The 27,584-nt window shown below is 46.2% G+C and overlaps 1 protein-coding gene across 6 annotated transcripts in view; it reads right to left on the bottom strand.

The window, feature by feature from the left end:
* Nucleotides 1-1,066: 1,066 nt before the first annotated feature.
* SLC4A11 (solute carrier family 4 member 11) overlaps nucleotides 1,067-27,584 on the bottom strand; it is a 93,913-nt gene continuing 67,395 nt past the window's right edge. For all 6 annotated transcript variants that reach the window (XM_032109094.1, XM_032109092.1, XM_032109093.1 and 3 more), the window contains 11 exons: nucleotides 26,602-26,727; nucleotides 25,743-25,856; nucleotides 24,561-24,693; nucleotides 24,193-24,266; nucleotides 19,261-19,495; nucleotides 18,435-18,541; nucleotides 17,156-17,324; nucleotides 13,952-14,125; nucleotides 9,276-9,471; nucleotides 7,600-7,769; nucleotides 1,067-4,573 (listed from right to left, as the gene is read on the bottom strand). In XM_032109094.1, coding sequence (XP_031964985.1) covers nucleotides 4,510-4,573; nucleotides 7,600-7,769; nucleotides 9,276-9,471; nucleotides 13,952-14,125; nucleotides 17,156-17,324; nucleotides 18,435-18,541; nucleotides 19,261-19,495; nucleotides 24,193-24,266; nucleotides 24,561-24,693; nucleotides 25,743-25,856; nucleotides 26,602-26,727 — 1,562 coding nt within the window. In that variant the 3' untranslated portion in view covers nucleotides 1,067-4,509. The remainder of the gene's footprint in view (nucleotides 4,574-7,599; nucleotides 7,770-9,275; nucleotides 9,472-13,951; nucleotides 14,126-17,155; nucleotides 17,325-18,434; nucleotides 18,542-19,260; nucleotides 19,496-24,192; nucleotides 24,267-24,560; nucleotides 24,694-25,742; nucleotides 25,857-26,601; nucleotides 26,728-27,584) is intronic.

The following is a 27,584-nucleotide window of genomic DNA, read 5'->3' as shown; positions in this document are numbered from 1 at the left end:
AGTTATGAATCCTTCATCACTGCTTATCTGGCAAAGGGAGCCCCAAGAAGCAGCCACTGCCAGACACAGGTTTAGGTTCTCCAGGGAAAAATTCCCACTTGGCACCTGGGCAGCATTTCCACAGTGGAAATTCCAAAGCCAACTTCCAGAATGGGCTGGGGAAGCGGGAGCTGGGTCAGGAGATGGCAGAAACCAGCTTGCATTGAGTTTTGGGGGAACAGACACAACAGAGGTGCTTGAGCCACCCCTGGCTCTGCCCATCAACCTCCTGGGCAGGTAAAAACCCTGCAAAGGGCAGGTGCAGAATGCAACAAACAATAAAAAAAGCTTGAAAAGGAGTAACATGAAGGTGTGACAACGATGGTGGAGATGCCTGGTGGGAGATACTGGAAAACAGGAGGTGCTTTTGGTGATGTGACATCTCAGGTCCCTTTCTTGTTGCTGAGAACTCCACAAAAAACCCTCAAATCCCTTCCCTCCCACTGCCGAACATCCTCCAGCTTTGGGGGAACTTCCTGTTCCTCCCAAGAGTGTCCACAGAGCACAGTCCAACAGCAGCTCCTAAAGCAGCCAAACATCAGAAGCACAAGTTTGCAAAGTCTTGGTCTTTGGGTGCAGCCGGATATGTGGAGTTTTGGGGAAGAACCTACACTGTACATGAGTGTGACCATCTACCCTGTTTCTTTCCAGAGCCTCCCAGCTCCCTGGATCATCAGGAAGCTCGTGTTGTGTCCCACAGTTCTGGGGCTCATCTTGGAACAGCTCTGAGCCAAACCAGCTGAAATCCTTTACTCCATCCCCATCCTTTTGCAGCACTGATGCACATCCAAGTGGAGCTTGACATTTATTAAATAATTTTAAATGTTGATGCCAGGGAGTCTGGGGTTGTTGCAGTGGTGTTGTCAGCTTTGCTTCCTAAGCAATCCCCAAAGTGCTGCACTGCTTGTTCAGCAAGTTCCACCTTTTCACCACCTTCCCTTCATTTACATGGACGAACACATCAATTTCCACACACAGCATGTCAAGAACGTCTTCAAAAAATAAAGTCTCAGACCAACGAAACCAGTCAGGTACAAATCCAATTTTAATTGTCAAGCTCACTTCTAGCTCCTACATTCAACGCAAGGATCAAAAACTACAAGTTTGAGAGTAGAACTTTATTCTATCTCCAGTTTCTGATCGTTTTGGCAGCTGTCAAAACAGCAACTTCCAAAATCCACTCGTTCCAGAAGCTTTTCCCTACCTTGCAGTGCCAGGTGAACCCCACGGACTCTCCCAACAGCTCTTGACACCTTTCAGACTCAGTTCTTTGGCAACAGTTATACAGAGCATTGTGCGTATATAAAGAGCTTATAATAAAACTTCTTTTACATTCTAATTGTCTTAAACCTTCACAGAAGTATTAAAGTGCTCAATCAACTCCGAACAAACCCTTCTTCCCTACTCAGCTACTTCCTGGAAACGCCTGCACTTAAGTCAGCAAAACCAGAAGCAAACAAGAAGAGAAAAGGCATGGAAAAATAAAATAAATCCTCTGCAGGATCATGAAAACCCCTTTTGAGACAAGAGGCCTCGAGTCTCACATCTCCCTTCTACCCAAATATTGAGACATAGGCCCAAATGTTCAACCAGTCCAAGCCAGCACAGCTTTCCCCCCCACCCCCCAAGCTGTGCTGATTTCCCATCAGTTGATTCTTTGGCCCCTGACTTCTGTAAGAACAAAAACCCCGCAGAACAGAATCCTACTGACGCTACAGAGAAAATGCAAACACTGAAGTCACACTGGTGAAGGAAAAGAAAAGATATGAACAGGAGTTGTGGTGGATATTTAACCCTCCGTGCTGCCTGGATTTTAAATTCTCTCTGCAACATTTGACACTATCTGAACTTGATCTTTCAAAAGGGCTTTACATGGGGACATTTTTGGTCCTTAAGTGGGGGATGGAGGGTGCATCTCAAACCTATTTCCTCTGGCAAGACCCACAGGCCAGTCCACCCCACTACAGCTCTGTGCCCAAGGAAATCCCACCCAGAGCCCCAAAGCGGACCAAAGCCACGTTCCCTTGGGCACATCCTCTCCTTCCTCCAGCCACAGCACCCAAAACACCACGAAAACCACCCCACAAGGTGACTTTTTCCTGCGGAGACACCAGGAATTCACCTGCAGGCCACGTGTGTGTTACAGCTTTACCCAGCCAGAGGATGACACCTCTGATTGCAGCTTGGCTTCAATCTTTTGACATCTGTGGGAAGAACATGTTATTTCAGCCTCAGCAGGCTTCTGCCCTCCCTGGCTTCCAGCAGGTCCTGAACTGTTGGCTGTCACCTGCCCTTTTGCTGTTGACTGAAGATCAGACAGAGTTATGCCACCTCTGAAATCCTGTCTGCCCCTGTTCCTACACGCAGCCCTTGCTAACAGCTCTGAGTGATCTCGGCACAGAAATGACTCAAAAGCCAGGGAATCTTGGGGAAAGTGGTCAGAAACCACACAGAGGTTTGTACCTGCTCTTATCAAACGTGGCAGGAGCTGTCCCCAAGGCTGCTGAAAGCCAAATTCTCTGCCTTGATGCGCTGGGGGGGTCACCCTGGCCCTGGGACCTCTCAGATCAGCTTGGTGCCACATGAAGGTTGTGTTTTTACTATCTATGACATTGTTTTGCTTGCTAAGCTGAGGGGTTTCCCCTACAATTCCCTCAGGGATATACAAACCCATGGATATTACAAACTCTCACTCCTCCCTCAAGTCTCAGTACAAAGGGTTTCGTAAGAAAATGAAAAAATGAGTTTTGCACACGTGTTTGAGCGCCGTAGGCAGCTCCACAGAGATTAAATACCTTCTGATCTTTAGTGCAAATACACCAAATCTGTGGCAGCTTGAGCCTGGCTTAGCATCAGCAGAGGAGCTTTGCACCCAAAGCCTTCCTCCCTCACGACTGGGTTGGTCTCCCTCACCATGCAGAGGATGGGGTGGGAGGAAAACAACTCTGCACCATTTACTGGGCAAACAACTGGTAAGAAACACTTCTCTGTGCTGATAAATTCATATTTTACATTCCTCTTCTTCCCTCATTTCTACTCGTTTGAAAGTTCATCACTGAGATCCACAATTTTCTGAACACTTTTCGCTGTGACCTGTGATGTGCAGCAAGGGCCAAGCACTGAAACTAAAGGGCAGCTTGTTTCACAGTACTCCAAATAAGAAAACTGACCATAGTACAAGCAAAATTAAATAAACTGAAATATAAAAGACAGCAGAAGTTAAGATTCATCCAGAAATATAATATAACGTCCGGGAGCGGGGGAAAACTGGGAATCAGCCACACAACAGAAACAATGAAATGACCAACGAGGACTGATTAGGTGAAAAGAGGAAAACTTTCATTGCATTCTGTACATCAAAATTAAATGGAAAGTTCACACGTTGGAGCCTCGAGACAGAATGATGAAGGTCTCAAGCCACAGGAAGAAGAAAGCAAAGAAACACCTCGAATAAAGCAACATGTGAACAAAACCAGTAACTGAGCAGCTTCCAAAGGAATAAAAGTGACCCTATCTCAACTGAGAAAAAGCAGCACTGAAGCAGAGAACAAGTAATATGGTCAGGACATGGTGGGTAACACTGACTGCACAAAACACTTGTGATATTTGGAAAGAACCAGGCCTATTTGTATATCTATGCAAAATATATACACAACTCCATATGTATATATGTACACATAGGCACTACTGTACATATGTATATGCAACCTGGACACAACTGCCCTCTGGGTGCAAGCAAAAACTGCTGCAGTTGTGCAAAAACTACAATTCTGTGTTTGATTACTCAGGAGAAATGGGAGAAAGAGCCAAACTAATTCCCAACCAGCTCAAAACCCAGATGGGGTTTCATCCACAGGGCCGTGCGAGCCCAGCCTCTGGATGTTCCCAGCTCGTTTGTAGGAATTAACAATTCATCCAAAGCTGTGGATTGTAGCAGTACACATTGCAACTGCTTCCAAACCCACTAATCTGAGAAAACAGCCACCATCTCTCCTGACATCAGTGGTTTAGCACGAGGCCATCCCACCCAGAACACCAGTTTGGGAATTGAATTAAAAGGCCAGGACAGGGCTGTCATTCTACAAAACAAGGGTCAGTTGCTGTTCTTAGTGTTGGGGAAGAAAAGGATGTGGTGCATTAAAAAAGCCCCCTCCACCCCCAAACAAGGGAACACAGGACAACTCTGGATGCTCCAACCGTGCAGCCAGGCTGGTCTTTGGGGTTTGTGGGGTTGGGGATGAGGAAAGCTGCATTTTCCATAAAGCTTGTTCGCCTCACAGCTCCAGAGAGCATCGTCCTCCCAAGTCCAAGGCTCCCTTGGTCTGGCACAGGCCCCGTGGAGCTGTGACAGGAGGGCATTGCCAATGTCAGAGCACGAAGGAAGTGGTGAAAGAAAACTGCAGGAGATGGTCCCACGCCTTTTCCAGCCCCAAAGGAGTTGTCTTTGCTGCTCTGCGTGCCAGGGACCCTTCAGTACTCTGCATCCATGGCATCCAAGTACTTGGCCTCGATGATCCTTGGGAGCAGGTTATACCTAAGGCAGAGCCAGAGAGATGCAGTCAGTCCTTGTTTATGCCAGGCAGCACTTTCCTCTCTGTCCCAAGGCTCCCAGGTGAGTTTGTCCCTGACATTCACGCAGCTGAGGGAGGACACAAAGTGGGGCACAGCAAAACCAACCAATCCTGCAAGCAAACACAGCGTTTATAGGAACAGCAGTGCCAAGGTCCTGCTGGAAGGAGCCCCCTCCTTTCAGCTGGGAAGGAAAGAGAACAATCCTCATCCTCAGAGGAGGAAAGTCGCTTTCCTTGAGCTCTGTCACCACCAAGTCCTCACTCAGGGTGACAAAAATACAGAGCCATGACTCCAACCAAGACTCCATCCCTACCTGGTGTCTGGCTTCTCCACATGGAGATTCTCCACAGTGATTCCCTTACTTTTTAAAAATTTTTTAATTTGATTTTTTTGCAAGAACATCCTCATAAATTAATATATTTAGGTGAGAAAGGCACTATGAAGTTGCTTTTGCATATTTATGTGGCATTTTCCCTTGTTTAACAAGGAAGCAACTCTGCAGCTGTTAAAGTAACTCATAAAACACCAAAAAAACAGTTTCAGATTTCAACAGCTGTGCAAGAGATCCCAAACATCACTTATCAGTGAGAAGTACCAGGATCTCCTTAAACAGCCCCATCGTAGAATAAAATGCTTGAGAGCCACGGGAGCCCAGTAAGAGACAACTTGAAGAGAACATTCTTCTCTGAGCCACCAAAACCTCATCATCCCAAAGTTCTGAATCCAAACCAGGAACTGGGGATACCCAAGGAGATCAGGTTTTCTTCCAACAGGCTCTTTTCCACTGCAATAATGGATTTCAGTGGCTTCTCAGCATCTAGCTAAGACCACACCAGTGATCCCTCACTAATGACAGCACAAATCATGTTTCTAAAGCTGTTGGACAGATGGAAATGTGGCTTTGGGACGTGGCTGGTGCTCTGGCTGGGACACCAAGCCATGCCTCACTCATTTGTGTTCAATTCTTGATTTTACCCCCTGGCTGCTGTCCCATCTCCTCCTTCCCCCTTCACTTCTTAAAAAGAAAAAAAGAGAAAAGATATTAAATTTTTTCTACTGCCTCATCTATTTAGAGTGCCAAATCTTTGGGAAAAAGTCATTAACTACAGAGCTCATGGATCATGGTGCTGCCTTCTTGGCTGGAGGCCACAGAAACTACATGAAGGCAAAAGAAATCAGAGGAAGGAAAGCCAAGGGCAAATTCTTGTGCTGTGCCAGGCAGCAGCATCTTCCTCTTGGCAGCAGGGCTGATTATCCAGCTGCTGGGAAAAAACTGCCCTGGAAAGAGAAATGAGTTAGCAACACAGAGGGTATAAAGTGACAGCATCTTATTTACTGAAAAGAAGATACATTTGCATATTAGTATCTAGCTCTTAGTACAAAATCAGGTTTTTTGACTGCATTCTCTCCACACTAATTTAGGTTTTTATACCATGCCCAATACCTGAATTTGGCTGTGTCCCACGTTTTCTGTTCTGCACTGAGCTGCCCTGTGTGAAAAGCTGCAATTCCCACAAGAGCTGCTCATCCAGCACTGCTCACAGTGGGAATATTCACCAGCCACTTACCCAGGCACTCCAAGTGCCACCAGTGTGAAGGGCAGGTGAGACATTACTATCAGAGGAACAATAATTTCAGTGTTTTCCAAGCCTGTTTATCTTTTAAAACCCAGCCCAAGTGGCTCTGCCATGATCCTGTTGAAAGCCACGGTAGCTCTGACATTTGCTTTTGTTTCAGAAAGGACTGGACCCATCTTTATCAGCCAAGGAAAACACCACAGCAGGTGCCTCTGCAGATCAGCACATTGGCAGCCTGAACTTTGGGATCAGAGGGAAGATCTCTGGGACTGCAAGCTCAGAGTCAAGCAGATATCACTTGGTACTATGCTGGCCTAAAAATAATCAAGTGGACTGGAAACTTGATCTATTCCTTCCAAGATCTTATTATGGCCTCCCATTATATCCAAAGGATTGAGAGCATGGATGATTTAACTGGAGAATGATGGGCAGTGACTGCTAATGAACCCCAAGGAAGAAATGAGTTCAATTTCTCAACAATTCTCTCTTAAGACTGTAGGACATTGTGGGGTTCTCCCAGTTTTAAATATCTATTTTAAGACGAAATGTTGCCAGTTTCACCCAACTGATCACTGACAGTGGCACTCAGCAGTGCAGGAGGTCTGTGAGGTCACCACAGCACTGGGTAAGAGATAAGGATTCCTCTTAGGAAAAGTTTCCAGCTCTGCTGTGAGCACTGGCCTGAGGAAATCAAATTGCAAAATGATAAGGAACATTATCAAGTACCAGCTAGAGGCTCAGACTACGGCTTCTCAGAAAGATCAGGCATCTCACAGGCACTAAAAAGGAGAGGTTTTGGCTCCTGGGAAGCTGGAAGAAGAGAGCCTGCCAGCCCAGAACCCTTTGCACAACTCCAGCAGCAGTGAAATCCCAATTCCTCCTCAGGCCTGAGCAGCTGGTGAAAAAACCCTCATCATTACCCACTTCCAGGAGCTGGTTAGTCTGGAAAATGCAGGAACCACTCACATTTCATGGAATAGTTGGGATTGGAAGGGACCTCTGCAGATCACCCAGTCCAATCCCCCTGGAGCAGATGACTCTCAAGAATGTGTCCAAGTAGGTTTGGAAATGTCTCCAAAGAGGGAGACTCCATGGTCTCCCTGGGCAGCTGTTCCAGTGCTCACCCTCAACACAAAGAAGTTCTTCCTCATGTTGAGGTGGAACTTTTTGTGGTTTAGTTTACGGCCATTAGTCCTCGTCCTGTCGCTGGGCACCACTGGAAAGAGTCTGGCACCATCCTGTGACACCATCCTGGAGATATTTATACGGATTGATGAGATCCCCTCTCACTCTTCTCTTCTCCAGACTAAACCAGCCCAGCTCCCGCAGTCTCTCCTCTCCTCACACTTCCATCCAAGCCTGAAGACACAAAGCATGGGAGACAAGCAAAAAAGACAGCCAAGCTTCCTACCTGATGGGGATCATCCCTATCATGATGAGGGGGAAGATCATCTTCATGTAGGGCAGGGGTGACATTCCAAACCCACAGAGGATGAGGAGCTGCAGGACCTGCAGGCCTGTGAAGTAGTGGATCTTCCTCTGGGGAACTCTGCGGATGTAGTGGGTCGGAGGATAAGCAGTCTGGGAAGAGAAGAGCCACATGTTAGACATGCAGGGATCTGCTCTTGTGGCAGCAGAATGGGGCTTTGGAACACCAGGGTTTGAGGGAAGTCATCAATTTGTACAAGCAATGCATCAACATCAGGGTCCTTAACAGGTTCAGCAGCTGAACATGGGATTTGTAGGGTTAATTCCAGTGCCTGACACCCCAGTATTGGCAGCAAGGATGACTGGGCACTGGGAGCCTGGAGAGAAGACAGGACACACTTTAGGGCCAGGATTGCCTCTGGGAGCATCTGCAGTGCAATGTGATATCTTGGGAAGTGCACTAATGAGATTCCCTGAGGAGGATTGGGTTCGTCAGGGCTCCCCAGCCAGAGGGGGTGCGCAGGGAGAAGGAGAGCAGATGCATCCAGGTGGTGTCACTGTGGGTGCTTCCTCCACCTGAAACCCAGCTCCTCGTTATTTTATCACCTTCTAAGGCTCCAAGCTTGCCCCTGGTGCTCCCATCTTTTGGCTGAACCCCGTTAGGGGAAGCCCAGGAGATCAGGGAGGTGCAGGAAGAGGCTGTGCTCAGACTGCAGGGATTTTCTCAGCTCCTATAAGCCACCCATTTTTGAGAAATAAGGGGGGGAAGATGACATTAATGGGCTACATATGGTGGTTTCTTTTGACAGCTCCTTGCTCACGTCTGAGCACAGGCTTTGACTCACTGTCTATACATCAATGAAGAGGATGAGCGACTGTCTGCTGGCACCAGTACAGCCTCAGTGGGTTTCAGATTGTGCCATGACTCATTAGAAGGTCTCCACAAAAGGGAGTTTTCCATATTTGAGAATACTTTTTAATTATCCACGCCAAAGTCTGGAAAATTCCACACATAATTTGTACTAAAACCAGAATAAGTCACATACATCAGTAGCTGCTCAACCCTTGTTCAAAAATTGACATGACAAATGTAATCTTTACCTGAATTTCACAGTTTTAACCTCTGGGATGTAATACTGGAGATCAAGATAGATTAGCAGAGATGCAGAGCCAAATGTTGGGCTTATTAAGCCCTTGACCCTTGTTACACAAGAGAAGGTGAGCTGGAGATTGCTCCAGGTACCACCTACACTGCAAACTAACAGCTTTTTAGTACCTGGAACAGAGACAGATTGAAAATACATCTCCCAGGTTTGTTTTCAACCCACATCACAGAGGTTTCAATAATGCAAGTAATTTCATTTAGAGTTTAAAATCCCATCTTGTGGTATTTCACACAAAATGAAAGTGTAAAACTGCACAAAAAAATTACCTGCCTGAAGCTTTGCTGGGGAAATCAAAAATCATAATTTCATGATGTTGTGCTTTTGAATATTTTATATTAATGGCTTTTTAAATGCATGTACTCTGCAGATGACACATCATGGAGGAGAGGCGTTAAATCTCCCCAAAAAAAAAACCCTCACACAAAAAAAACAAACCCACCTCACAAAAATTCCCACCTTGAGAGAGCAATAGTTTGAACACTACTCCAGGTACCTGTTCCTTGAGCAGCAGAGCCACCCTTTCAAAGAGCTGGTTCCCATCAATGGAGGTCAGGGCGATGTAGAGGAAAAGGCCAAAAAGGACGGGCTTTGGGATCCACTGGAGAGGGAAAGGGAGGAGCAGCAGCGAGAGCCCCACCAGGAAATTTGCCATCAGACTCGTCAGCCGGGTCTCCTTCACACTCACGATCCTGGAAGCAGGAAAAGAGGGGTCAGGAGATAGGATAACACCCCAGGATCCATGAGTGTTTATCCCAGGGCTGGCTGCTCCATGGGGGAGCAGGACACGTGCCACCAGGGAAAGGGAAACTCATCCCCACCACACTGGAATCAGCACTTGCGGCCTCGTGCTGACACTGAGGAGGCAGAGCCTGCCTGGAGCCAGGCCAGGCACTTAATCCACAGCTCAAACAGAGCAGCTGGAAAAGGGCCAAATTCCCCTTCTGCAAAGCTCCACAGATCCTATCCTGAACTAAATTGCCCTCGAAACTGATTCTGTTTAGCACAATGCACAAAGAAAAAAAAAAAAAAAAAAGGCAAAAAAAAAGGGAAAAAAAAAAAGGCAAAAAACCAAAAGGCAAAAAAACAAACCAGGCAAGAATCCTCTTTCTGGGCAGTAATCCTTCCCTTGATTTACCCAGGGCACATGCAACTGGCTTCTGTCCCAAAGAAAACTCATTGACTTCTCCAGGAACTAAGGAACGTCTTGGGGAAAAAAAAAAAACAACAGAAAGTCAGCAGTCTCCTGACAGCGAGTCAGCATTTTTGATGGATATGAGGATCTCCCTGTTTACATGGAAGGCAACGCTGACAGCACCACACAGGGGTTCAATCCTGCTGTGGGCAATTGCCTATTACCATGCAAAACATGTAATTAATTAATGCAAATTTTCCAGAGCTGACAGGACACAGATTGAGCTTTTCTGAGGGGAAGACTGACAGGGAAGCAGCAGCTTTAGCAACCTACTTGAGGGGAGGCTGCTCTGTTTTCTTTTCACTTCAGCTAAACCTGTGAGTATCTCCTCCCAGTTTGAAAAAAAATCACCAGAAACAATAGGAGGAAAGAAAACCCATATCTGTCAAGACTACTTATAAAGAGAGAAAAATAGGATTCTTAACATTTTTTTTTTTAGGAGGTAAATACAACAATTCAGAGGATAAGCCAGTGAATAAAACCTTCTATTATGAGGGAAACATTTTGTCCATAGGGTGTTTCGGTGTCATTTAGCGACCTCATTCCCTAGATGAGACCCCTCAAATTCTGAATTAACCCTGTACACAAACTTTTCTGGGGATTAACACCAAAGATCTATCAAAACACATTTCCCTCTTTTGCATATCCACTGCTGGGACTTGATAATCTCTTCTGTCCTAAAGAAGACTGAATTATTTCAACATTAAGTTGGAGAGTTTTGCTTAGAAGTAAGGTCAGGTTAAACTTCGAATCTGTTTATACCTTCACGGAGCAAAATGAAAACTGAGGGGATGGAGGAGCCTTCCACACCCGTATTTGGAGAGGGAGGGAAAGGATGACAGCCCAAAGCTTGCTCTGAGGATTTGGACAACAAGGCAGAATTAACAGCAGCAATCATAAGACCTAAGGAACAACAGGTGCCACAAACAGCACACAAAGCCCTGAGGACAGCACTGGAATTCTTTTGTGAGTAGAGGGGCAGGGCATACCCATCATCCAGGATTACCAGGACAGGGTGCACAAAGGTGTTTAAGTAACCTCCCAACAGGTTTAAACCACAGCTTTCCTCCTTCCAAACAGATTTTGTTGGATCCTCTTGCAAATCTCCTACGTCCAAGGGGTCCCTGCCAGTGTCTAGAGAAGCTGAGGGAGAGCACTTCACTCTTGCCAGCTCTGGAAGAACTGGGACATCACCTAAATGGATAGAGTTTGACATCCTTCCCACTGCCTCCAGGTCTGGATCACCACAGAATTCTTGGAGATGAACACAGCCAAGCAGCCTAAAGTACAACTGGAAGTGCTGTGCCAGGGTAATTCCAGAGCCACTCCAGAGCTGCCAGCACCACAATGAGCCTCTGTGGTGGCTCAGAGAAGCAGGAGTGGAAGGATGCACTGATTTAGCCTCATCCAGGTACAGCAAGAGTTCCTTCAGCACCAGGTCAGCCACAGAGGAAGAATTTCTGCTGTTTCAGACAGAGATTTCACCTCCTGCTGGGGAGGCTCCTGCCCTGCAAGCACACACAAGCCTGCAAGGGAAGTCATGCAAATGGGAGAGCTCAGGAACAAAACGAGCTACAAACCCACATTTCCATCAGATGCAAGGCTGCAAGAACAAGCGCAGAGTGGCAGCCCAGGGCTAAGAGATCTCTGAAGTTCATGGAATTTTCTACAGCCATCTCTTAGGGATGCAGCAATCACAGAGCTGTGTTTGATCACAGAGAAGATGTGCTGCAATTACTGCCAGCTCCTGCTAATGCCACTTATTAGCTTGGAAGATTTTATCAGAACATAGCTAAAATTGCTCATAATTGGCCAAACATGATATTTTTAAAACTGATGTTCCCAGCCTTAGATGGATCTTCTGTGAATTCCAGCACCTCATTTCCAGAGTAAGAACATCACAGTCACATTAAGTCAACAGAGGAATCCTTGATTTCCATGTGTTCAGAATCTGGTTTGGCCCTTGAGGAAACAGCTCCAGAAAGTCTGTGCTGTGATGGAAATAAAGTAATTAAGGGAGATTAAAGAGCATAATCCAGGCTCATTTCCCCAAAATCCTCTAAATATGGCTAGCATGGGATTAGCTATTCCTGAAGTTCTCCATGTAAGCAACAAGAGCCTGTTAGCAGATTGCCACAGGAAACTTGAATCGTTTCTTTACAGGGGAGAAGGAAATTTTGCTTTCACTGTGACAGATCTTTATCCTTGTTTATATCATCATCCCGTGGGAGCTTTGATTTGAGTGCAGGGAAGGAGCCTGCCAAGAGAGACAGAGCTGATTTTCTAATTGAGCTTCATTTCTTTTTCAGCAGAGCTGGCTAAGAGGGGAAAAAAAAAAGAAAATGGAAAAGAAAAGGTGACTACATTGCTTGGAGCCTCCTGTGATAGCCCCAGTGCTTTGCAGAGAACAAAAAGCTTTGGTCTGAAAGGGAGTTCAAAGCACTAGGAAACCCTCATTCCCTTTTTCACTCCCAATATCCAGTTCCCAGCACTGATTTGCCTCCAGCAGAGCAGAGCTGTGCCATGAGGGAACACACTCAGGGAGATCAGGGCATCCCTCAGCCCTTCCAGGATAATCACTGGAGCTGTATCTAGGTCAGAGTGGCCAAAGAGGCCTCTCTGATGCTTTTCTTTTTGGGCAGCTGGGTGAAGGAGAAGAGGACAAGGGCAGGAGTTAGTCCTCAGTTCAGGCAGGGGACTTGACTTTGTCAAGGAGAAGCCAGAATACAGAATCATGACAGTGGAAAAATGGGAAAAAGAGGCATTTGGATATTAAAAGTGACAACAGGAGACACAGGAGGGAGGCTTGGCACAAGGGTTTCAATGTGTGAATTCTGCATCTCTCAAAGAAACAGAGAGTGGAGGTACCCCAGAGCAGATCATGCACATGAGGAGCAAGGGCATGGATTAAAACCCTACAGAACTCAAATGTCAAAGATTTTTTTCTTTAAATAGGATTTAGCTTTTATTCAAGCGAGATATAGTTGTGGAAACAACTGACAGCAACATATCCTAATGGGAATACCAACCCAAGGGACTGATTTCCCAGGAAAAGACCTGTAAAAGAGTTACAGGGAGCAGCAGGACTCAGCAGTTTCCAGATGTGGAAGGTGAAATCTGTCCATTCCTGACCCAAAAATCAGCTGTACCTGGTTGGGCTGGGCCATTTGGCACCAAAACAAGCATGAAGGCAAGACAGACCCACTCCATCCCCCAAAGTCAATGACCATTTAGCCTCACTTCTGCTAAGTGGCAACTCAGAAAATGGAAACCAAGGCAGGGTAATTAAAACTAATGGTGGTACGTGAGTGGAAATTACCACTCCTGTGGTAAAAGCACTCAACTGCAACAGACTGAGATCAAACAGGCCAGATCTGCTCCAGAGCAGAGATTGTTTCATGAGAAAAAGGTTTTTAAATTTTTTTAATAGGTCTGTGATAAGAATGTGTTGCTCAACTCAGAACAGCAGAAGAGTTGGTCTTAAATAGAAACCCATGACCCAGCCATGGCTTCACACTTGTTTTTGTTTAAAACCCAGAGAATTTAAGCATCTCCTTCCCAAAATGTGGTGGGAGATGTTATGGGAGCTCTGAAATAATGGTGCATTTTTCCTCCCCTTCGTAATAACCACCAGACAGGTTTCAGGCAGTGAATCAGCTTTGGATTCCTTCTGGGGAAAGCATCCGGAGAGATCCAGCCAAAGCATCTCCTCAGCTTTCCACAAGGATGAAACTGAAAATGGCCTTGGCTGACTTTTCCAGAGGAGAATTTGCAATGGACTGGGTGGGATCCCTGTAGGATGCATGAATTTGAGCACTTGAGTGAAGGGGATGAAGTCAAATCAAAGCTCATTGGCTGCATCTCTCCACCACCATCCTATCTCACACATCTTGGAGACAACAGCAGCTCCCCAACCCTGCAACCCACTGTTCCCAAAGGATTGGGAAGCCACAAATGAATCCAAAGAGATCACTTACGTCTCATAGATGTGTCCACTCTCCACCCTCTCCTCCACATAGGCCAGGGCCCGGACGTGCATGGGGGAATGCGGGAAGGCCGCGTGGATCCAGGGCAGGCCGAAGACCGACAGCCCCGTGTTGATCAGCGCCACGAGCAGCAGGTCCCAGTGATAGGCTGTGCCCTTCACCAGCCTGGAACAAGGGGTTGGGGACAGCAGTTACACCTGGTGCAAACCCTACAGGCTGCCCTTGTTGAACACTCAAGTGTTCTCACTCACACACAGAGATTTCACACCTCTGGATTTACCGTCGGCACGGTGTGAACACTAAAGGTAGTGAAATGTGATGGTTTGCTCCCAAAGCTGTTGTCATCTGGAAAAAACAACTCTGAGCAGAAAGGCAGCCCACTAAAATAACAGCCCATAAAAACTTCATCAGCATTTTTCTCCTACATTTATTGCAGGGTCTACACAAAATCCACATGTGTGTTTGCTCACGGAGCCCACAGAGAAAGCGGATAAAATCCTGAGCATTTGTTGTCAAAGTACTGACACTGAAGTTTCTCATCTCTCTTGTTTGTAACCCTGATGTCTCTCCCTCCCCATGAGCAGAACACGTGCTTGGTATGCTGCAGTAATCCCCTAATTACGTAATTGCTACTGCATGATAAGAAAATGGGACAGGAATTCATTAAACTTCAGCTCCTCCTTGGTAGTCACAGAATCACGGAATGAATCACAGAATGGTTTGGGTTGGAAGGGACCTTGAAGATCATCCAGTTCCAACACCTTCCACTATCCCGGGTTGCTCCAAACCCCATCCTAGCTGTCCTTGGACACTTCCAGGGATGGGACAGCTACAGCTTCTCTGGGGAACCCATTCCAAAGGGTTCCAAAGATTTGCTCCTAAGTTCATTAAATGCTGCAGAGCCTCCCTGTTTCATTTTTTAGGGGATGGGGAATCTGACAGCCTTCACTGAGGAAGCTGAGCACACCCACTCTGCCAGGAGTGTGCAGAAAGCAGCACTGAGACTGAACTCACATCTACATTAACCTTGCCAATTTTTGCAAGGTCTACCCCTTTCCTGAATATTCCCATCTGGTATCAACTGCTGGCATATCATGAGTAAAGTTTAGAAAAAAGGCTGGGGAAGGATTCAGCTCTCAGACTTTAAACCCTCACTGAAAGGTCTAAGGCTGTACTTCTGCCGCTGCAGCACTTGACAGCTGAATCCTCTCTGGGCACCATCAGCTGAAAGGGAGCACCATTTAGATTTGTCAGTGCCACCCAAACAGACTCCATTCAACACCTCAGTACAGATCTGGAGCCAACCAAGATGCTCATGGACACGAGGCACATGGAGCTGGGAGAGTTGACCAAGCACATGAAGATCAAAGCCATTGTTTGGGCAGCAGAAACGCTGGGTGGGGCTCAGTTTTGGGACAAAAAGCCTGGTCCCACTGGGAGTGCCCCCCTCCACTGACTGAGGAGGCCGTGGGGTGACCGGGTCAGGTAGGTGTCTACCCTACAAAGCCTCTGGAAGGTGCTGGCAGGAAGGGTGGGATTGCAAACGCGTTTCCTGCATTGGCTCACGCTTTGGAAACACGGCCCCTGCTCACGTGCCGCTTTCTCTGAGCAAAGGCACCTTCAGCACCCTCAGGGTCATTGTTTGTTGTCCTGCCCATTCTTTTCAGAAGGCTTAAAGGACATCAACCTGTTGGAATGAATCCAGAGAAGGCACCGAGATGATCAGAGGGATGGAGCACCTCTGCTGTGAGGAAAGGCTGAGAGAATCGAGATTGTTCAGCCCGGAGAGGAGAAGGCTTTGGGGTGACCTAATTGCAGCCTTCCAGGACCTGAAAGGAGCTACAGGAAAGATGGAGAGAAACTTTACAAGGGCCTGGAGAGACAGGACAAGGGGGAATGGACTCAAACTGACAGAGTAGGTTTAGATGGGATATTAGAAAATAATTCCTCCCTGTGAGGGTGGGGAGGCCCTGGCACAGGGTGCCCAGAGAAGCTGTGGCTGCCTCTGGATCCCTGGAAGTGTCCAAGGCCAGGCTGGACGGGGATTGGAGCCACCTGGGATAGTGGAAGGTGTTGTGATGGCATCACAAACAGATGATGTAAAGCCCTAGTTTTTCCACCTCTAAAAATCCCTGCCCCACTACCTGATCAGCATCAGCTCAGCCCTGTACCAAGGCACTGTGAAAAACACCCTGAAAAACTCCAAAGAATATTTTATATTCCTTAAAGACATTCTAGTGGAAAATACCAAAAGTTTAGAAGAAATTCATATTGGCCAAGAGATGACCCACTTACATACAGATTTATGCAACACTTAAAGGGATATAATAGAGATAAGAGGTGGTCAAGGAAACTAAATTAGTGTAGCTGAATTTGAGCTTGTCTCCTCTCTCCTAATGCTGTGTCACTCCAGCTACAACATGGAGAATGCTAATGGATATTATGCAAGGAGAGAACCCTCCCACGCATCACATTAGCAAAAAATCCTCAGAGACGTGGTAGTTTCCCTGGAAAAAAGTCATCCACGTTTGTTCTTGACATCACATCTGATTGCAGTTGGCACAAAACCATCAGAGGGAATATTTTAATAGTGCCACATCTCAAGTTTGCACATAAGTGAGCCTTATCAGACGTTGGACATATTGGTTTATTGCACTTCCACCTTTTTTCAGTTGGAATTTACTCCAAACACTCCTGATGCTCAGCTGCAGCACAATGTGCTACAACATTTATGTAGGTCATTGACTCCTCATTTTCAACAAATTCTCTGTACTGCCAGCGCAGCGCAAGTGTCCACACGTCTCAGACACTCCCTAAATATCTTGAGGTGCATCCAAAGACCTCAAACCGTACAAAATATCCACTTCACATTCACTACACCACTTTTTGGCTCTCAAAACTCTTCCTGAAAAACACTTTGGGAGTTTTAGGGGACAGATGATGGTGTTGAACAGAGGGTAAAGAAGAAACAGGTTGAGGTGATCGAGTTCGTTGAGGGTTTGTGGTTGTGGATCGCTGCCACAAAACTGACAGGAGTTAAGCAGCAGAGTTACATCCATCTGTGGCAACCGGAATTCCTAGAAACACATCCTGAATACATTTTCTGATGCTCAGACGAGCTTTGGACAAGCAGTGATGGTGACAAACCCAGGGACATCCCTCCAGCAGGGGGAAAAGCAGCACCAAAGGCCTTACCTGTTCTCCGGGGCGTTGGTGAGGGACGCAACAATGTTCTGCTCGATGAAGAAGAGCATGGAGAGGAGAAATCCCAGTCCCATGGCACTCATCACTGACCCGATGGACAGGGACTGCACGGGGGCCAGCACAAACAAGCTGTCAGAGGCATTGTAGTTAAATTTGGACACTGCAAAGAGGAGGGGAAGGATGTTAGGAGGCACCTTCGTGTCCAACCATCAACATTTTACCCACACCACGAACTACTGGGAAGCAAGCAGGAAAGCAGGCGTGATGTTCTGGCATGTGGGAGCCTGGAGGCCATGAAAGATGGGTCCATCTGGCTGGTTTGATTTATTTTTTTCCTCCATCCACTTAGGACTTGGCTGCCATCCTGATGGGACAGATCACTGCTAGTCCTAGCGAGGCATTACAGATATTTGAGGAAAACAAAAGAGGGAAACTTGTTTTCCACAGATGCGAGGTGTTTTTAGATGAGGAAACCTTATTTCTAACCAGCACCATAATGCTCAGCTCATCAACCCACAGAGGCATTTGAAAACCTCCTCATGTCCAACAAGCTGTGCAAGGCATTTTAGTATAAAATCTAAATCAAACCTCTACTGCCACTGGAAGCAATCCATGGCTAGGGATAAATCACACATGGCCACGCATCATTTTGCAATCCAACTGGATGGAATGGCCATCCCAATTAAAAAAAAAAAAGCCATTTCTTATTTGTTTCCATACATTTCCTCACATCACCCGCTCACGTCACTGCAGGACAATGCAATTCCTGTCCCCATGATCGCTTCCTGATATGGAAAAGTTGATCTATCTGGCCAATGAATGGTGTCTCGTTTTTAGATTTCCTTGTGTAACTTAGAGCTGCCCAGATGCTCTGCACCATTTCACCTAAATTAGGAAAACAAACTGGACACAAAGAGGATAAACTGGGATGACCAACTCCATGTTGATATGACTGGCAACAACCCTTCCTGCCTGCTGATTACTCTGCCCTTTGTTCACCGCCAGGAATTGTTCATCTCCCCTATTGTGACACACACCTCAAACTCATTGAAAAGGCACATCTGGATAATTTTTCTTGCCCCAGCCTCATTTGATCAGGGTTTTGAATGACACAAGTCTAATGGTGAGGAAATCTGAGCTCTTGGTGGGAGGCACATGCAGTATTTGTGAAATTATATGGAAGAACTTCATTTTTTAGCAAAACCCTTCTAGGATTTCACTTCTCTCTTTCATAAGCCCTAGTACTCCAGAGAACAAAAACAGAACTTACTTTCAATTTCCTTGAAGATATAGGAACCCACAACAGAGAAGGTCAGGACTGAAATGGGTAAGGCACAGTCGGACAGGATTTCGCGTACCCTCGCATGCAAATATGGGCTGCAAAAAAGACAAAAAATTCCCATCAACACCCCACTGTCAGGACAACCACTCAATCCAGACAACATTAATGCTTGAACAAGGGAAAATTCAGTCCCATCTTGCACTGCTAAGGAGATACTTGGAGTGAAGAATTAGTCTTTCATTCAGCTTTAAATCTTCTGGAACCTATGGCCTTTGAAGGGCTATGAATGCATAAGCAAAACACAAAGAAACAAGAAAATAAGATGCAAACTAGAAAAAAAAAAGGCCTTCAAGCACCAATTTGTTCTCATTTCCACTTTAATTGCTTCCTTCATTTCAAAGGAAGAGTTTTAAGAGCAATAGGAGCAAACCCCAAATTACAGCTGGTGTTTGACTCCCAAGAGCACACTGAAGGTACATTCCCTTTAGACCTTCCTGCACCATCAGGAATTTCTGCCCAGCAAAGCGGTTCAATGCCTGTTTGGAGGGAGTTACAGGGGTCCCAACGTGAATTGGGAACCCAAAGCTTTTTTGGGAAGTCATTTGTGAGGCCAAACCTCACAAGAGGGAAGGGCATCATCCACTGAGCGAACATTTTGTCCTGCTGGGAGTATTTCCAGGTGGCTCTGCCAAGTTCATCCCTGCCTTTGGCTTCCATCTGATTTTCCTGGGTTGCAGAATTAAGATCTGAGCTGTTAATGATTCCCTCACAGGGAACATGAAATAATCAGCAGTCTGAGCTCCAAAGAACTCACCTTTTCTTAAACTGATAGAGCGTGTGGCCGAGCCAAAGGGTTCCCAACATCAGCATGAGGCTGAGGACGGCGGTCTCACGCCCATAGTGCCCATCATGAGGGCAGGTCTGGTTCTCGCTCACTGAGGAGTTCATCAAGAAGGTGGTGTTGATGTCGAGGCCTGGGATAGCATCAGCCCGTGTTTTTCCCGAGTAACTGTCTCCTGTGTGCCCGTGGTGGTAATATTTCTTAAAAACTGCACAAACAACCAACAGGCAAGCGTTAGCAGAGGAGTGTGACAATCAAAGCAAGTAAAACAAAGTGGGTTTTTTGCTTGATCATGCAGCATTAATGTTCTGCTTCACCTGGTTTCTAGCTCTGCTTCTCAACCCAGCAGAAAGAAATCAGAGCTGTCGCTCTCAGGAAGCCAGCGCTTCATAAATTGATTTTTTCACTTATTTTAACAGCTAAGAGTTAAATGAATCCATAAAGCAACACTGTAAGGACTTCCAGGGCTAATTATGTGGTTTTGTTCCCAACACTGGAAGCACTGCTCTTAGATATACATATAAATATTTCTATATAGACACCTGCTTTCAGCAGCCTGGCAAACAAATTCCATCAGGGTTCTCTGGAAACACTGAGACCAGCCAGGCTGCACAGATCCTTAAGTGGATTACACAGTGTACAGTAATTACTTTTCTTCCAAGGCTAGTCCAGATTTTAGAGGTAAGTGTTGCTGATGTGCAAAACCTGGCAGAACATTTGAATTTACAATGCAAATTAGAGTTACAGAGCACCAGAAGTAAACCTGCATGAGCAAAACACCCCGTGAAGCCCCTGGGACTGTCCATAAATGTTTTAGATCAGCTTAAAGGCATCGATACAAGGAATGGACAGCTGTAAAGACCCTCTTGCTCTTGAGCATTTACTGTGTTCCCATTTCTATGGCACTGGCTGGCTTCAAGTGTATAAATACGGTTTTGGGATCATTTAACCTCTTTGGGGAACAACAGCCTGAGGAGTCACAAGGAGGATGTAAAACCAGGAGATGGGAATTGGGCTTTCCCACAGTATCTGCTCAGATGGCAACATGCAGCATCCACAATTTCCCTGGGAAATACAGGAGGATGGAAACCACCGCGCCAGAGCTTTGCAGTCCCTCTACCTTCCTTCATTTCAGTCCAAATACCCCTTCAAACTTTACACAGAGAACTTCAGGGCAAGACCACCCTCTCTAGACAGAAGCACAGCCACCTGCAGCTTAGGTTCTGATGCACCTCCTAACATTTCCCCCACCCTCAAATAATAATCCAGGTTCTGAAAGCCTCAAACATTTCAGCTTTTCCATCTGCAGCGGCCACAGGGAAAGCAGGGAAGACAAATTAATTCTAAATATTTGAAAACAAACTTTGTACATCCTTGTGCAGCCCAACTGGTATTTGCAACCACCTTGAGTGGCCGAAGCCCAGGTTGTGTTACTGCTGGTTTGGAGCTCACCTCAGTGTAAAATGTCCTGAGTTCAGCCATGAAGCCATTTTAAATGCAGTAATGATCTTTCTTATATCACCTTTAAAAGGATTTAAAGGTGATTTAAAAGGAGTCTGGGCATTCCACAAGTGGATGAGGGCAGCGTGGCACGTAGGCCACAAGAGACAAGACTGCCTCACATTCAGCACATCTGTACATAAATTTAGACATCACAGAAGGTTTACAGCTCAAAATTTAACCTCTCAAACTGCACCAAGAGCAGCCAGGAGTGAGGAGATCCCCTTAAAGCAGCAGAAAGGTTCCCCCAGCGAGGAGCAATCCCACCCTGACCCCGGTTAGCGCCACGTGTTCCCTATGGCATGGTACGGAAGAGGCTCTGCTCTCCTTTATTTCCTCCCTCCGTGCTCCAGCTGCCTCAGCCCTGGCAGGACACACACACACCTGCTCTGCTAACAGGTAAATGGGGCCCGGGGCACTGCCAGGACCCACAGCCTGGCATAGAACAGGCTGTGGGAGGATTTGCACTTTCCAGCTCTGAATGCCAAAGGACGCTTTTGTCCTGACAAAAATGATTCTGGCAGCATTTCCTGGGAATCCACAGCTGGCCAGGGGGAAAAGCCTGCTCACCTTAAGTGCTACTGAGTCCTAGAGACACAGCTGTGAAACCAGCAGCACAAACCACCTGGGAACTGTGCAGAATGTATTTGCATTCCTCTGGATTAAGATCTGGACTGCAATGAGTAAGAAACAAGTGACTTTGTTTTGTGTCTCGCAGATTTTCTCAAGCTCCCACACATGGCTGTATCACAGTAACGTATTTAGGGCTGGGTTATATTGGAATAATGTATTTAGGGCTGATCTTTGGTGCCCTGTGCTCAGCTTGACTACATCGCTGCACGCTCCATCTCTGAGGCTGCAATTCAATTTATATGCACCAAACCAGGCAGGATTGCTCCAGCCCCTCCTGGATAGAGGAAAAAACCTTGCTTTACTCTTGTATTTTAATTAATGAGAATACGCCAAGATGGAGAGTGGAGACCTTTATCCCATACCACCTTGCTGGGAAGGATTTGATTCCTGAGCATTTAGAGTTTGTTTTCACACCAGAGCTCAGTGAACCTCACTGCCAACATTCAGAGAGAGCAGTGGAACTGGCGGTGCCCTGGCTGAGGCTGAGCCCTTCTCCAGCCTCCAACAACACGAGCTGGCTTTGTTTTCCTCTGCCTGGCTCACCACCATTTCCTGCCCAGTGCAGATGTCAAGATCAAACAAATACAGCCTCGGTGGCCAGGCCAGGCAGCAAAAACAAAGTGTCACCGGGACAGCGCGAACGTTCAGGGTTTTGGTTCCTCTGCAGGGCAGGTCCCTCCCCCTCCTTTCCTGCATGTGTACCTTGCAAAAAATCACGGCTATGAACAGGCTGGGAAAACATCTGGGCAGAGGTGGCATTGTCCCCTGGCACTCAGGAAGCCCAGAGTTGCTGCCAGCTGGATAAGGCATTACCAGGAGGCTTTTAAACAGCATGGAGAAAAAAACAGCTTTCACTTCCTCCTGAACTGCTCAACTGAAATTTTGAGTGGGAGGAGGAGGTGGCAGCAGCAAACCATCACCTCCTCGAAAACAGGAGGGGAGGAACAAAGATGAGCCTGTGGCCATGAGTTGCACTGGTGTCGTGTTTTTAAATATGGGCTCTAAGAGAGTTTAGGATAAAGGCTGTGCCTGCCAGCACCGGTGCCCTCCTGCATCTGGAAACAGCTTTGGTCCCATCTGTGGATGCCCTGAATGCTCCCAAATGCAGCTGAACCAACATGAGCTGGCAAAGGAGTGTTGGTGTGACTTTATTACCATCATTCCTATAAATTCACCCTTTCACAGTACAAAGAGAACTCAACTGGTTCTCTAATCACACCTAAAATCACAGAATGGTTTGGGTTGAAGGGACCTTAAAGATCATCTCATTCCACCCCCTGCCATGGGCAGGGACACCTTCCACCAGCCCAGGTGGATCCAAGCTCTGTCCAACCTGGCCTTGGACACTTCCAGGGATCCAGGGGCAGCCACAGCTTCTCTGGGCACCCTGTGCCAGGGCCTCCCCACCCTCACAGGGAAGAATTTCTCCCTAATATCCAATTGAAACCTGGTTTCTGTCAGTAAGGCCACTGCCCCTTGTCTTACAGGATCTTCTCCTGTTCCCACTGCAATACTCCAAGGATTTACTGCCATATTCCTGAAACTCTGGCAGACATGGATGCTTCCTGCACTTTTGACCTGCACCCCACACCCCTGCTATGGGAGATCAGCTCTGAGCTACAAAAAATTTGTGAGTATTTGCCGATTTTTACAGAGCAGCTGAATGTTCTGTTGAGGACCACCTGAGTGCCACAAGGAGACTGTCCCACGCCCCCAGGACAGGGCACTGAGCAAAGCTCACAGCCACAGAGTCAATGACTATCCCAGAACAACTTCTCCCTCACCAAGCTCTAAGCAGGATATTTAAAAGATGCAGGTGATCTGCAGAGGGAAAAACCCCTCCGATTGCACAATCAAAGCACACAAGGCAAATCAAGGATTCCCAGTGAAGTGAGAAAGTGTCTCACTTCAAATTGCTCTGCAGTGTCAAATCTCTTGGAAAGCATTCCCCTGCAAGCTCGAGTGTCTGAAAAACAAGGAGTGTGCTTGGGTATATCCTGAAGGATTTCAAAGGATGGCCCAAACTTTGGGATGTTGGACAACAGGTCATAAAAATCAAGGAATGGGGTATTGGCCAATTCCTCACTGGGATGAACAGAAAAGCTGCCACTCACAAGGTATTTCTGCTACCATGATTCACCTTCTCAAACACCTCCTACCAGTCCTGGTGGGGAGGGAGAGAAGTGTCAGAGGAATTTGTAAACCCCAAGGCTCTCCACTGAGATTTAGAGTTTAACCCAGAAATAGGAAAACCAAGTGGCTGGAAAGGGCAGAGGAGCTTCAGGAACGTGCTGGAGGCACTGCAGTCCTTGTACTGCCATTAAAGAAATGTCTCAGAGCTCAGGGAAAACCAGGAAATCTCAACCCACCTTTCAACTCCCCTCCACAGAGTTTGGACAACATGTCAAGGAAAAAGGACTACATACACTGCATTTAAATTGGACTCTTTTTTTTGCCAGGACCATGAAAAGCAGCCTGGTATCAGGAGAAGGCTCTCACATCAATAACGTCATGCTTTGCCCATCTGGTGAAAATTTAGAAACCAATTCTGTCTCAACCAACTGAAATTAGAGCTGCTGAAAATTCTGCACACCCAGGTAAACTGCTGACAAAGGGCTGCTTCCATCTCACACACTGATTTTCTTTTTTCCCCTGGGGACTTTGAACGAACACCGAACAAGCAAACATCACACGTTTTTGCAGCCCTGTGCTTGCTTTTGACAAGGCAGCAAAGCAGAGATCTGCTCTGAAAAACGCTGTTGTAAGACTTACCTTTAATAATGCCTTTGATGGCATCGAGCACAAATGTGATGGATATAAAAAGTGCAATTATTTCTTCTGTTGACCTGTGGAAAAAGCCCAGGAATTAACAGCGCTGCATTCAACTCTGTTCAAAGAAAAAGCAGCATGTTCATCAATTTACATGAAAATATACCAATTTGAGTTAGGCTCCAACTTAGAAACAAAACCCAGCCAATCAGAGAACTTCTTTCAAGCTGGAACAATAAACCAAAATGATACTTGCCTCATCTCACAAAACACATTTTGCAGCAAGTTTGTAATTAAGGAGCTTGTGGAATGTGTAATTTTTTCATTTGAAGAACAATCAGATCAAAATACAACTTCTTGCAAATAGCTACCTTTTAAAGAGCTTCATCAGAAGGCTGAAATTAAAGAGGGAGTAGATCACAAGGAAAAAGCTGTTCCACAGCCCAATCCAGGCATAGAAAGCGCTGAAATCCAAGTTGTAGTCATCACAGATTCCTCGGATGACTGCAAAAGTGAAGCATTCACGTGTCACAATCAACTCCTGTCACGGCCACCCAGTGATTCCCATCTGCTCCGTGCCAAAAAGAACCCATTTCAAGACTTCACCCCAAGGCATTTATTACAGATACCATTAAATCCATATTCCTGCACTTCCAGAGGTACACAGGATCAACACAAACTGTTCTCCCCTTCCATCACTAGAAACGGGGAGAGACACTTGGAAAAATATTCTCCCCCCCTTCTCAAAGCATTTTTCCTATGGATTGAGGTCACAAAAACTGTTGGAATTTGCTCTTGCTGATACTTTGAGATGCTGTTGAGCAAGGGGTCTCCTAGCTGCTCTTTCCAGCTGGTCATAGCCCATCCTCTGATTATCCCTACACTGAGCTTGTTCCCTTGCTTGACTCTCTTTCACTAAGACCAGCTTGTAGTACCTGAAAAGCTGCTGATCACACTTTAAAACATCAATTTAAAAAAAAACCCTCAACAAACTAACCCAAAAAAAAAACTAGTCACAAGCTGGTTAAGTGCAGCCACATGAGAAAACCAAGATTTTCTCACTGAAGCTGAAGAAATGCTTATTTTCATGAAGTTTTTTCGCTGCAAAATGATTTCTTTAGAAAAACAACTTGAAGTAAACCAGGGGTTGGTCTCGATGATCCCTGTGGGTCCCTTCTAACTCAGGATATTTTGATTCTGATGGTGATGGAAAGGGGAGGAATTTGATTCAGGTTTTGGAGAATCCCAGAACATCCCGAACTGGAAGGGCCCCACCAGGATCATCGATCCAACTCCTGGCCCTGCACAGGACACCCCAACAACCTCATGATGTGTCTGAGAGCCTTGTCCAAGCGTTCTTTGGCTTTGTGCCCTGTCACTTCCCTGGGGAGCCTGCTCCAGCACCCCACCACTCTCTGGGGGGAGAACCTTTCCCTGATAGCAGCCCTGAAATATCCATTTATCTAACAAATACAAGCTCTGCCAGGACTGCAAAGCTCTCACAGGAAGTTGCAACCCCTCAATCCCCTGGTGCAAACCTGTAGCAGACTCACCATTGATGTAGAGGGCCAAGGGAGCTGTGGTCAGGAGCACAACGAGGGGCTGCCCCGAGAAGAGGGCGTAGAGCAGCCCTCCAATGCACTGCCCGAAGATTGTCTTCCGCACATCTGGAATTGGGGAGGATGGAAACAAAACCAGGGATTTGGGTCAATCCCCCCCTGCTCCAGGAGCACCCACAGGGCAGAGAAACCAACCACTTAGGAGTCAGAGAAATGTTTTCAAGGGTACAGAGGTAACACTGTGAAATCAAAAAGTGAGCCTTTATTTGTACCCACAGTTTAGGCTTCCAGATGTTCAGCTAATTGGTGGACTCTGGGATTTTTTCTGTGTATTGTTATGTTTTATATATACATTTTAAATATATTTATTTTATTTTAAACAGCTATAAGACATAACCAGTGTTTGTGGAGGCCTTCAGGGCAGGATTTGAACAGTGACAGCAGCATGAACTACTTCTACAGCTGGGAGAAAGGATGATGTTTAGCTCTGTCCTGGGGGTTTGAATATAGGCAATCAAATCCAGGTCAAAAGCACAGGAGTTTGTACCAGGAAAAATGTGCAAATAATTACATTAAGTCAGCATAATTCAAAAATACAGTAGCATACATCAGTATCAGTCCAAGTCAGATGACACAACCCAAAGCAGTGTTCATTTTTTCTGGTTTTCTATAAAAGTCATGAACTTAATTAGAAAAAATATCTTTCAGTCGTGGTTTTGGGTTTGTTTTCCCCCCATAAATAAAAACTATCAGAATTTTCTGTGCCCAGAACTACATTTGGAATACGTGGAATCAAATGCACAAAATCAGATGCACAAAGTAAATTTAAGAAGCACAGAAGAGATGAACTCACCAATAGCTCCTCGGGTATTTTCATCATTGAGGGACCCGAAGGCAATGGATGGAAGGAGGCAGGCAAAGTACAGAAAGATCATAGTTGTGATGTATTTTCCTATCGCTTTGTTGTTCCCAATAATACCTGGGGCAAACCACAACACAAATCATGTTGGTAAAGCACTGAAAGCCTCCTCACATCAGCCACAGGCACCATCAGTTCTTTTCACGTTGAGAAAAAGTAGAAATTCAGTCCCCACTTCGAACATGTAACGGAATTGTTAACATCTGATTTCTCACAGCCACGCTTTTGTTCACCTGGGACCAGAAGTAGCACCAAAACTGCCACCAGACATTTCTGACATCATCAAAACAGGAAACACAAGAAGCCTTTTGCTCAGTTTTGCCATTCCCCAAAGCTTGGAAGAGGATCAAGGCAGAAACTGTAAGTTTAGGGTTCACAAATGCCCACCCCCTGCCTTTTTCATATCAACTTCAGAGATATTCTGCACTGTCCCCCGAATGAGCTTCATGATGATCTCTTGTCTTGGGCAGGAAAAGGTGAAGCACTTCATTTTTCCCTAGACAGAAGCCTAAGGCTGTAGGTTTGAATCAATAATATGCCACCCTGAGCCAAAAAGTGGCAGCAGGACACAAAAACAAACAGCCCCAGAGGTCAGGAATGGCTACACTGAGATTTGCTTTAACAGGCCCTGCTGGAAGAACAGCCTCTCTCTTTCCATCCACTCACCCCTCTCGTCTCCATCGGAAAAAACACACCAGGCCAAAACACAAAGCAGCCAGAAAGAGAATTAAAGTGTCAGAATATGAATTTAAGAGCCTCTGAAGTAGCTTCCCTTCCCTTTCCTGTTTTCAGGCTGATGTGTGATATGAGCTCACTGGGGATGCACAGGAGAAAGGATGAGATGACAACAGCTGATATTGCTCCAGGAGAACACAAGTTTTTCCACAGAACAGAAAGGACGCACTGGAGAAAGTCTC

This window comes from Corvus moneduloides, chromosome 5 (genome assembly GCF_009650955.1).
Source record: "Corvus moneduloides isolate bCorMon1 chromosome 5, bCorMon1.pri, whole genome shotgun sequence".
In the NCBI taxonomy this organism is placed as follows: Eukaryota; Metazoa; Chordata; class Aves; order Passeriformes; family Corvidae; genus Corvus; species Corvus moneduloides.
This window is presented reverse-complemented; position numbering and strand designations above follow the sequence as displayed.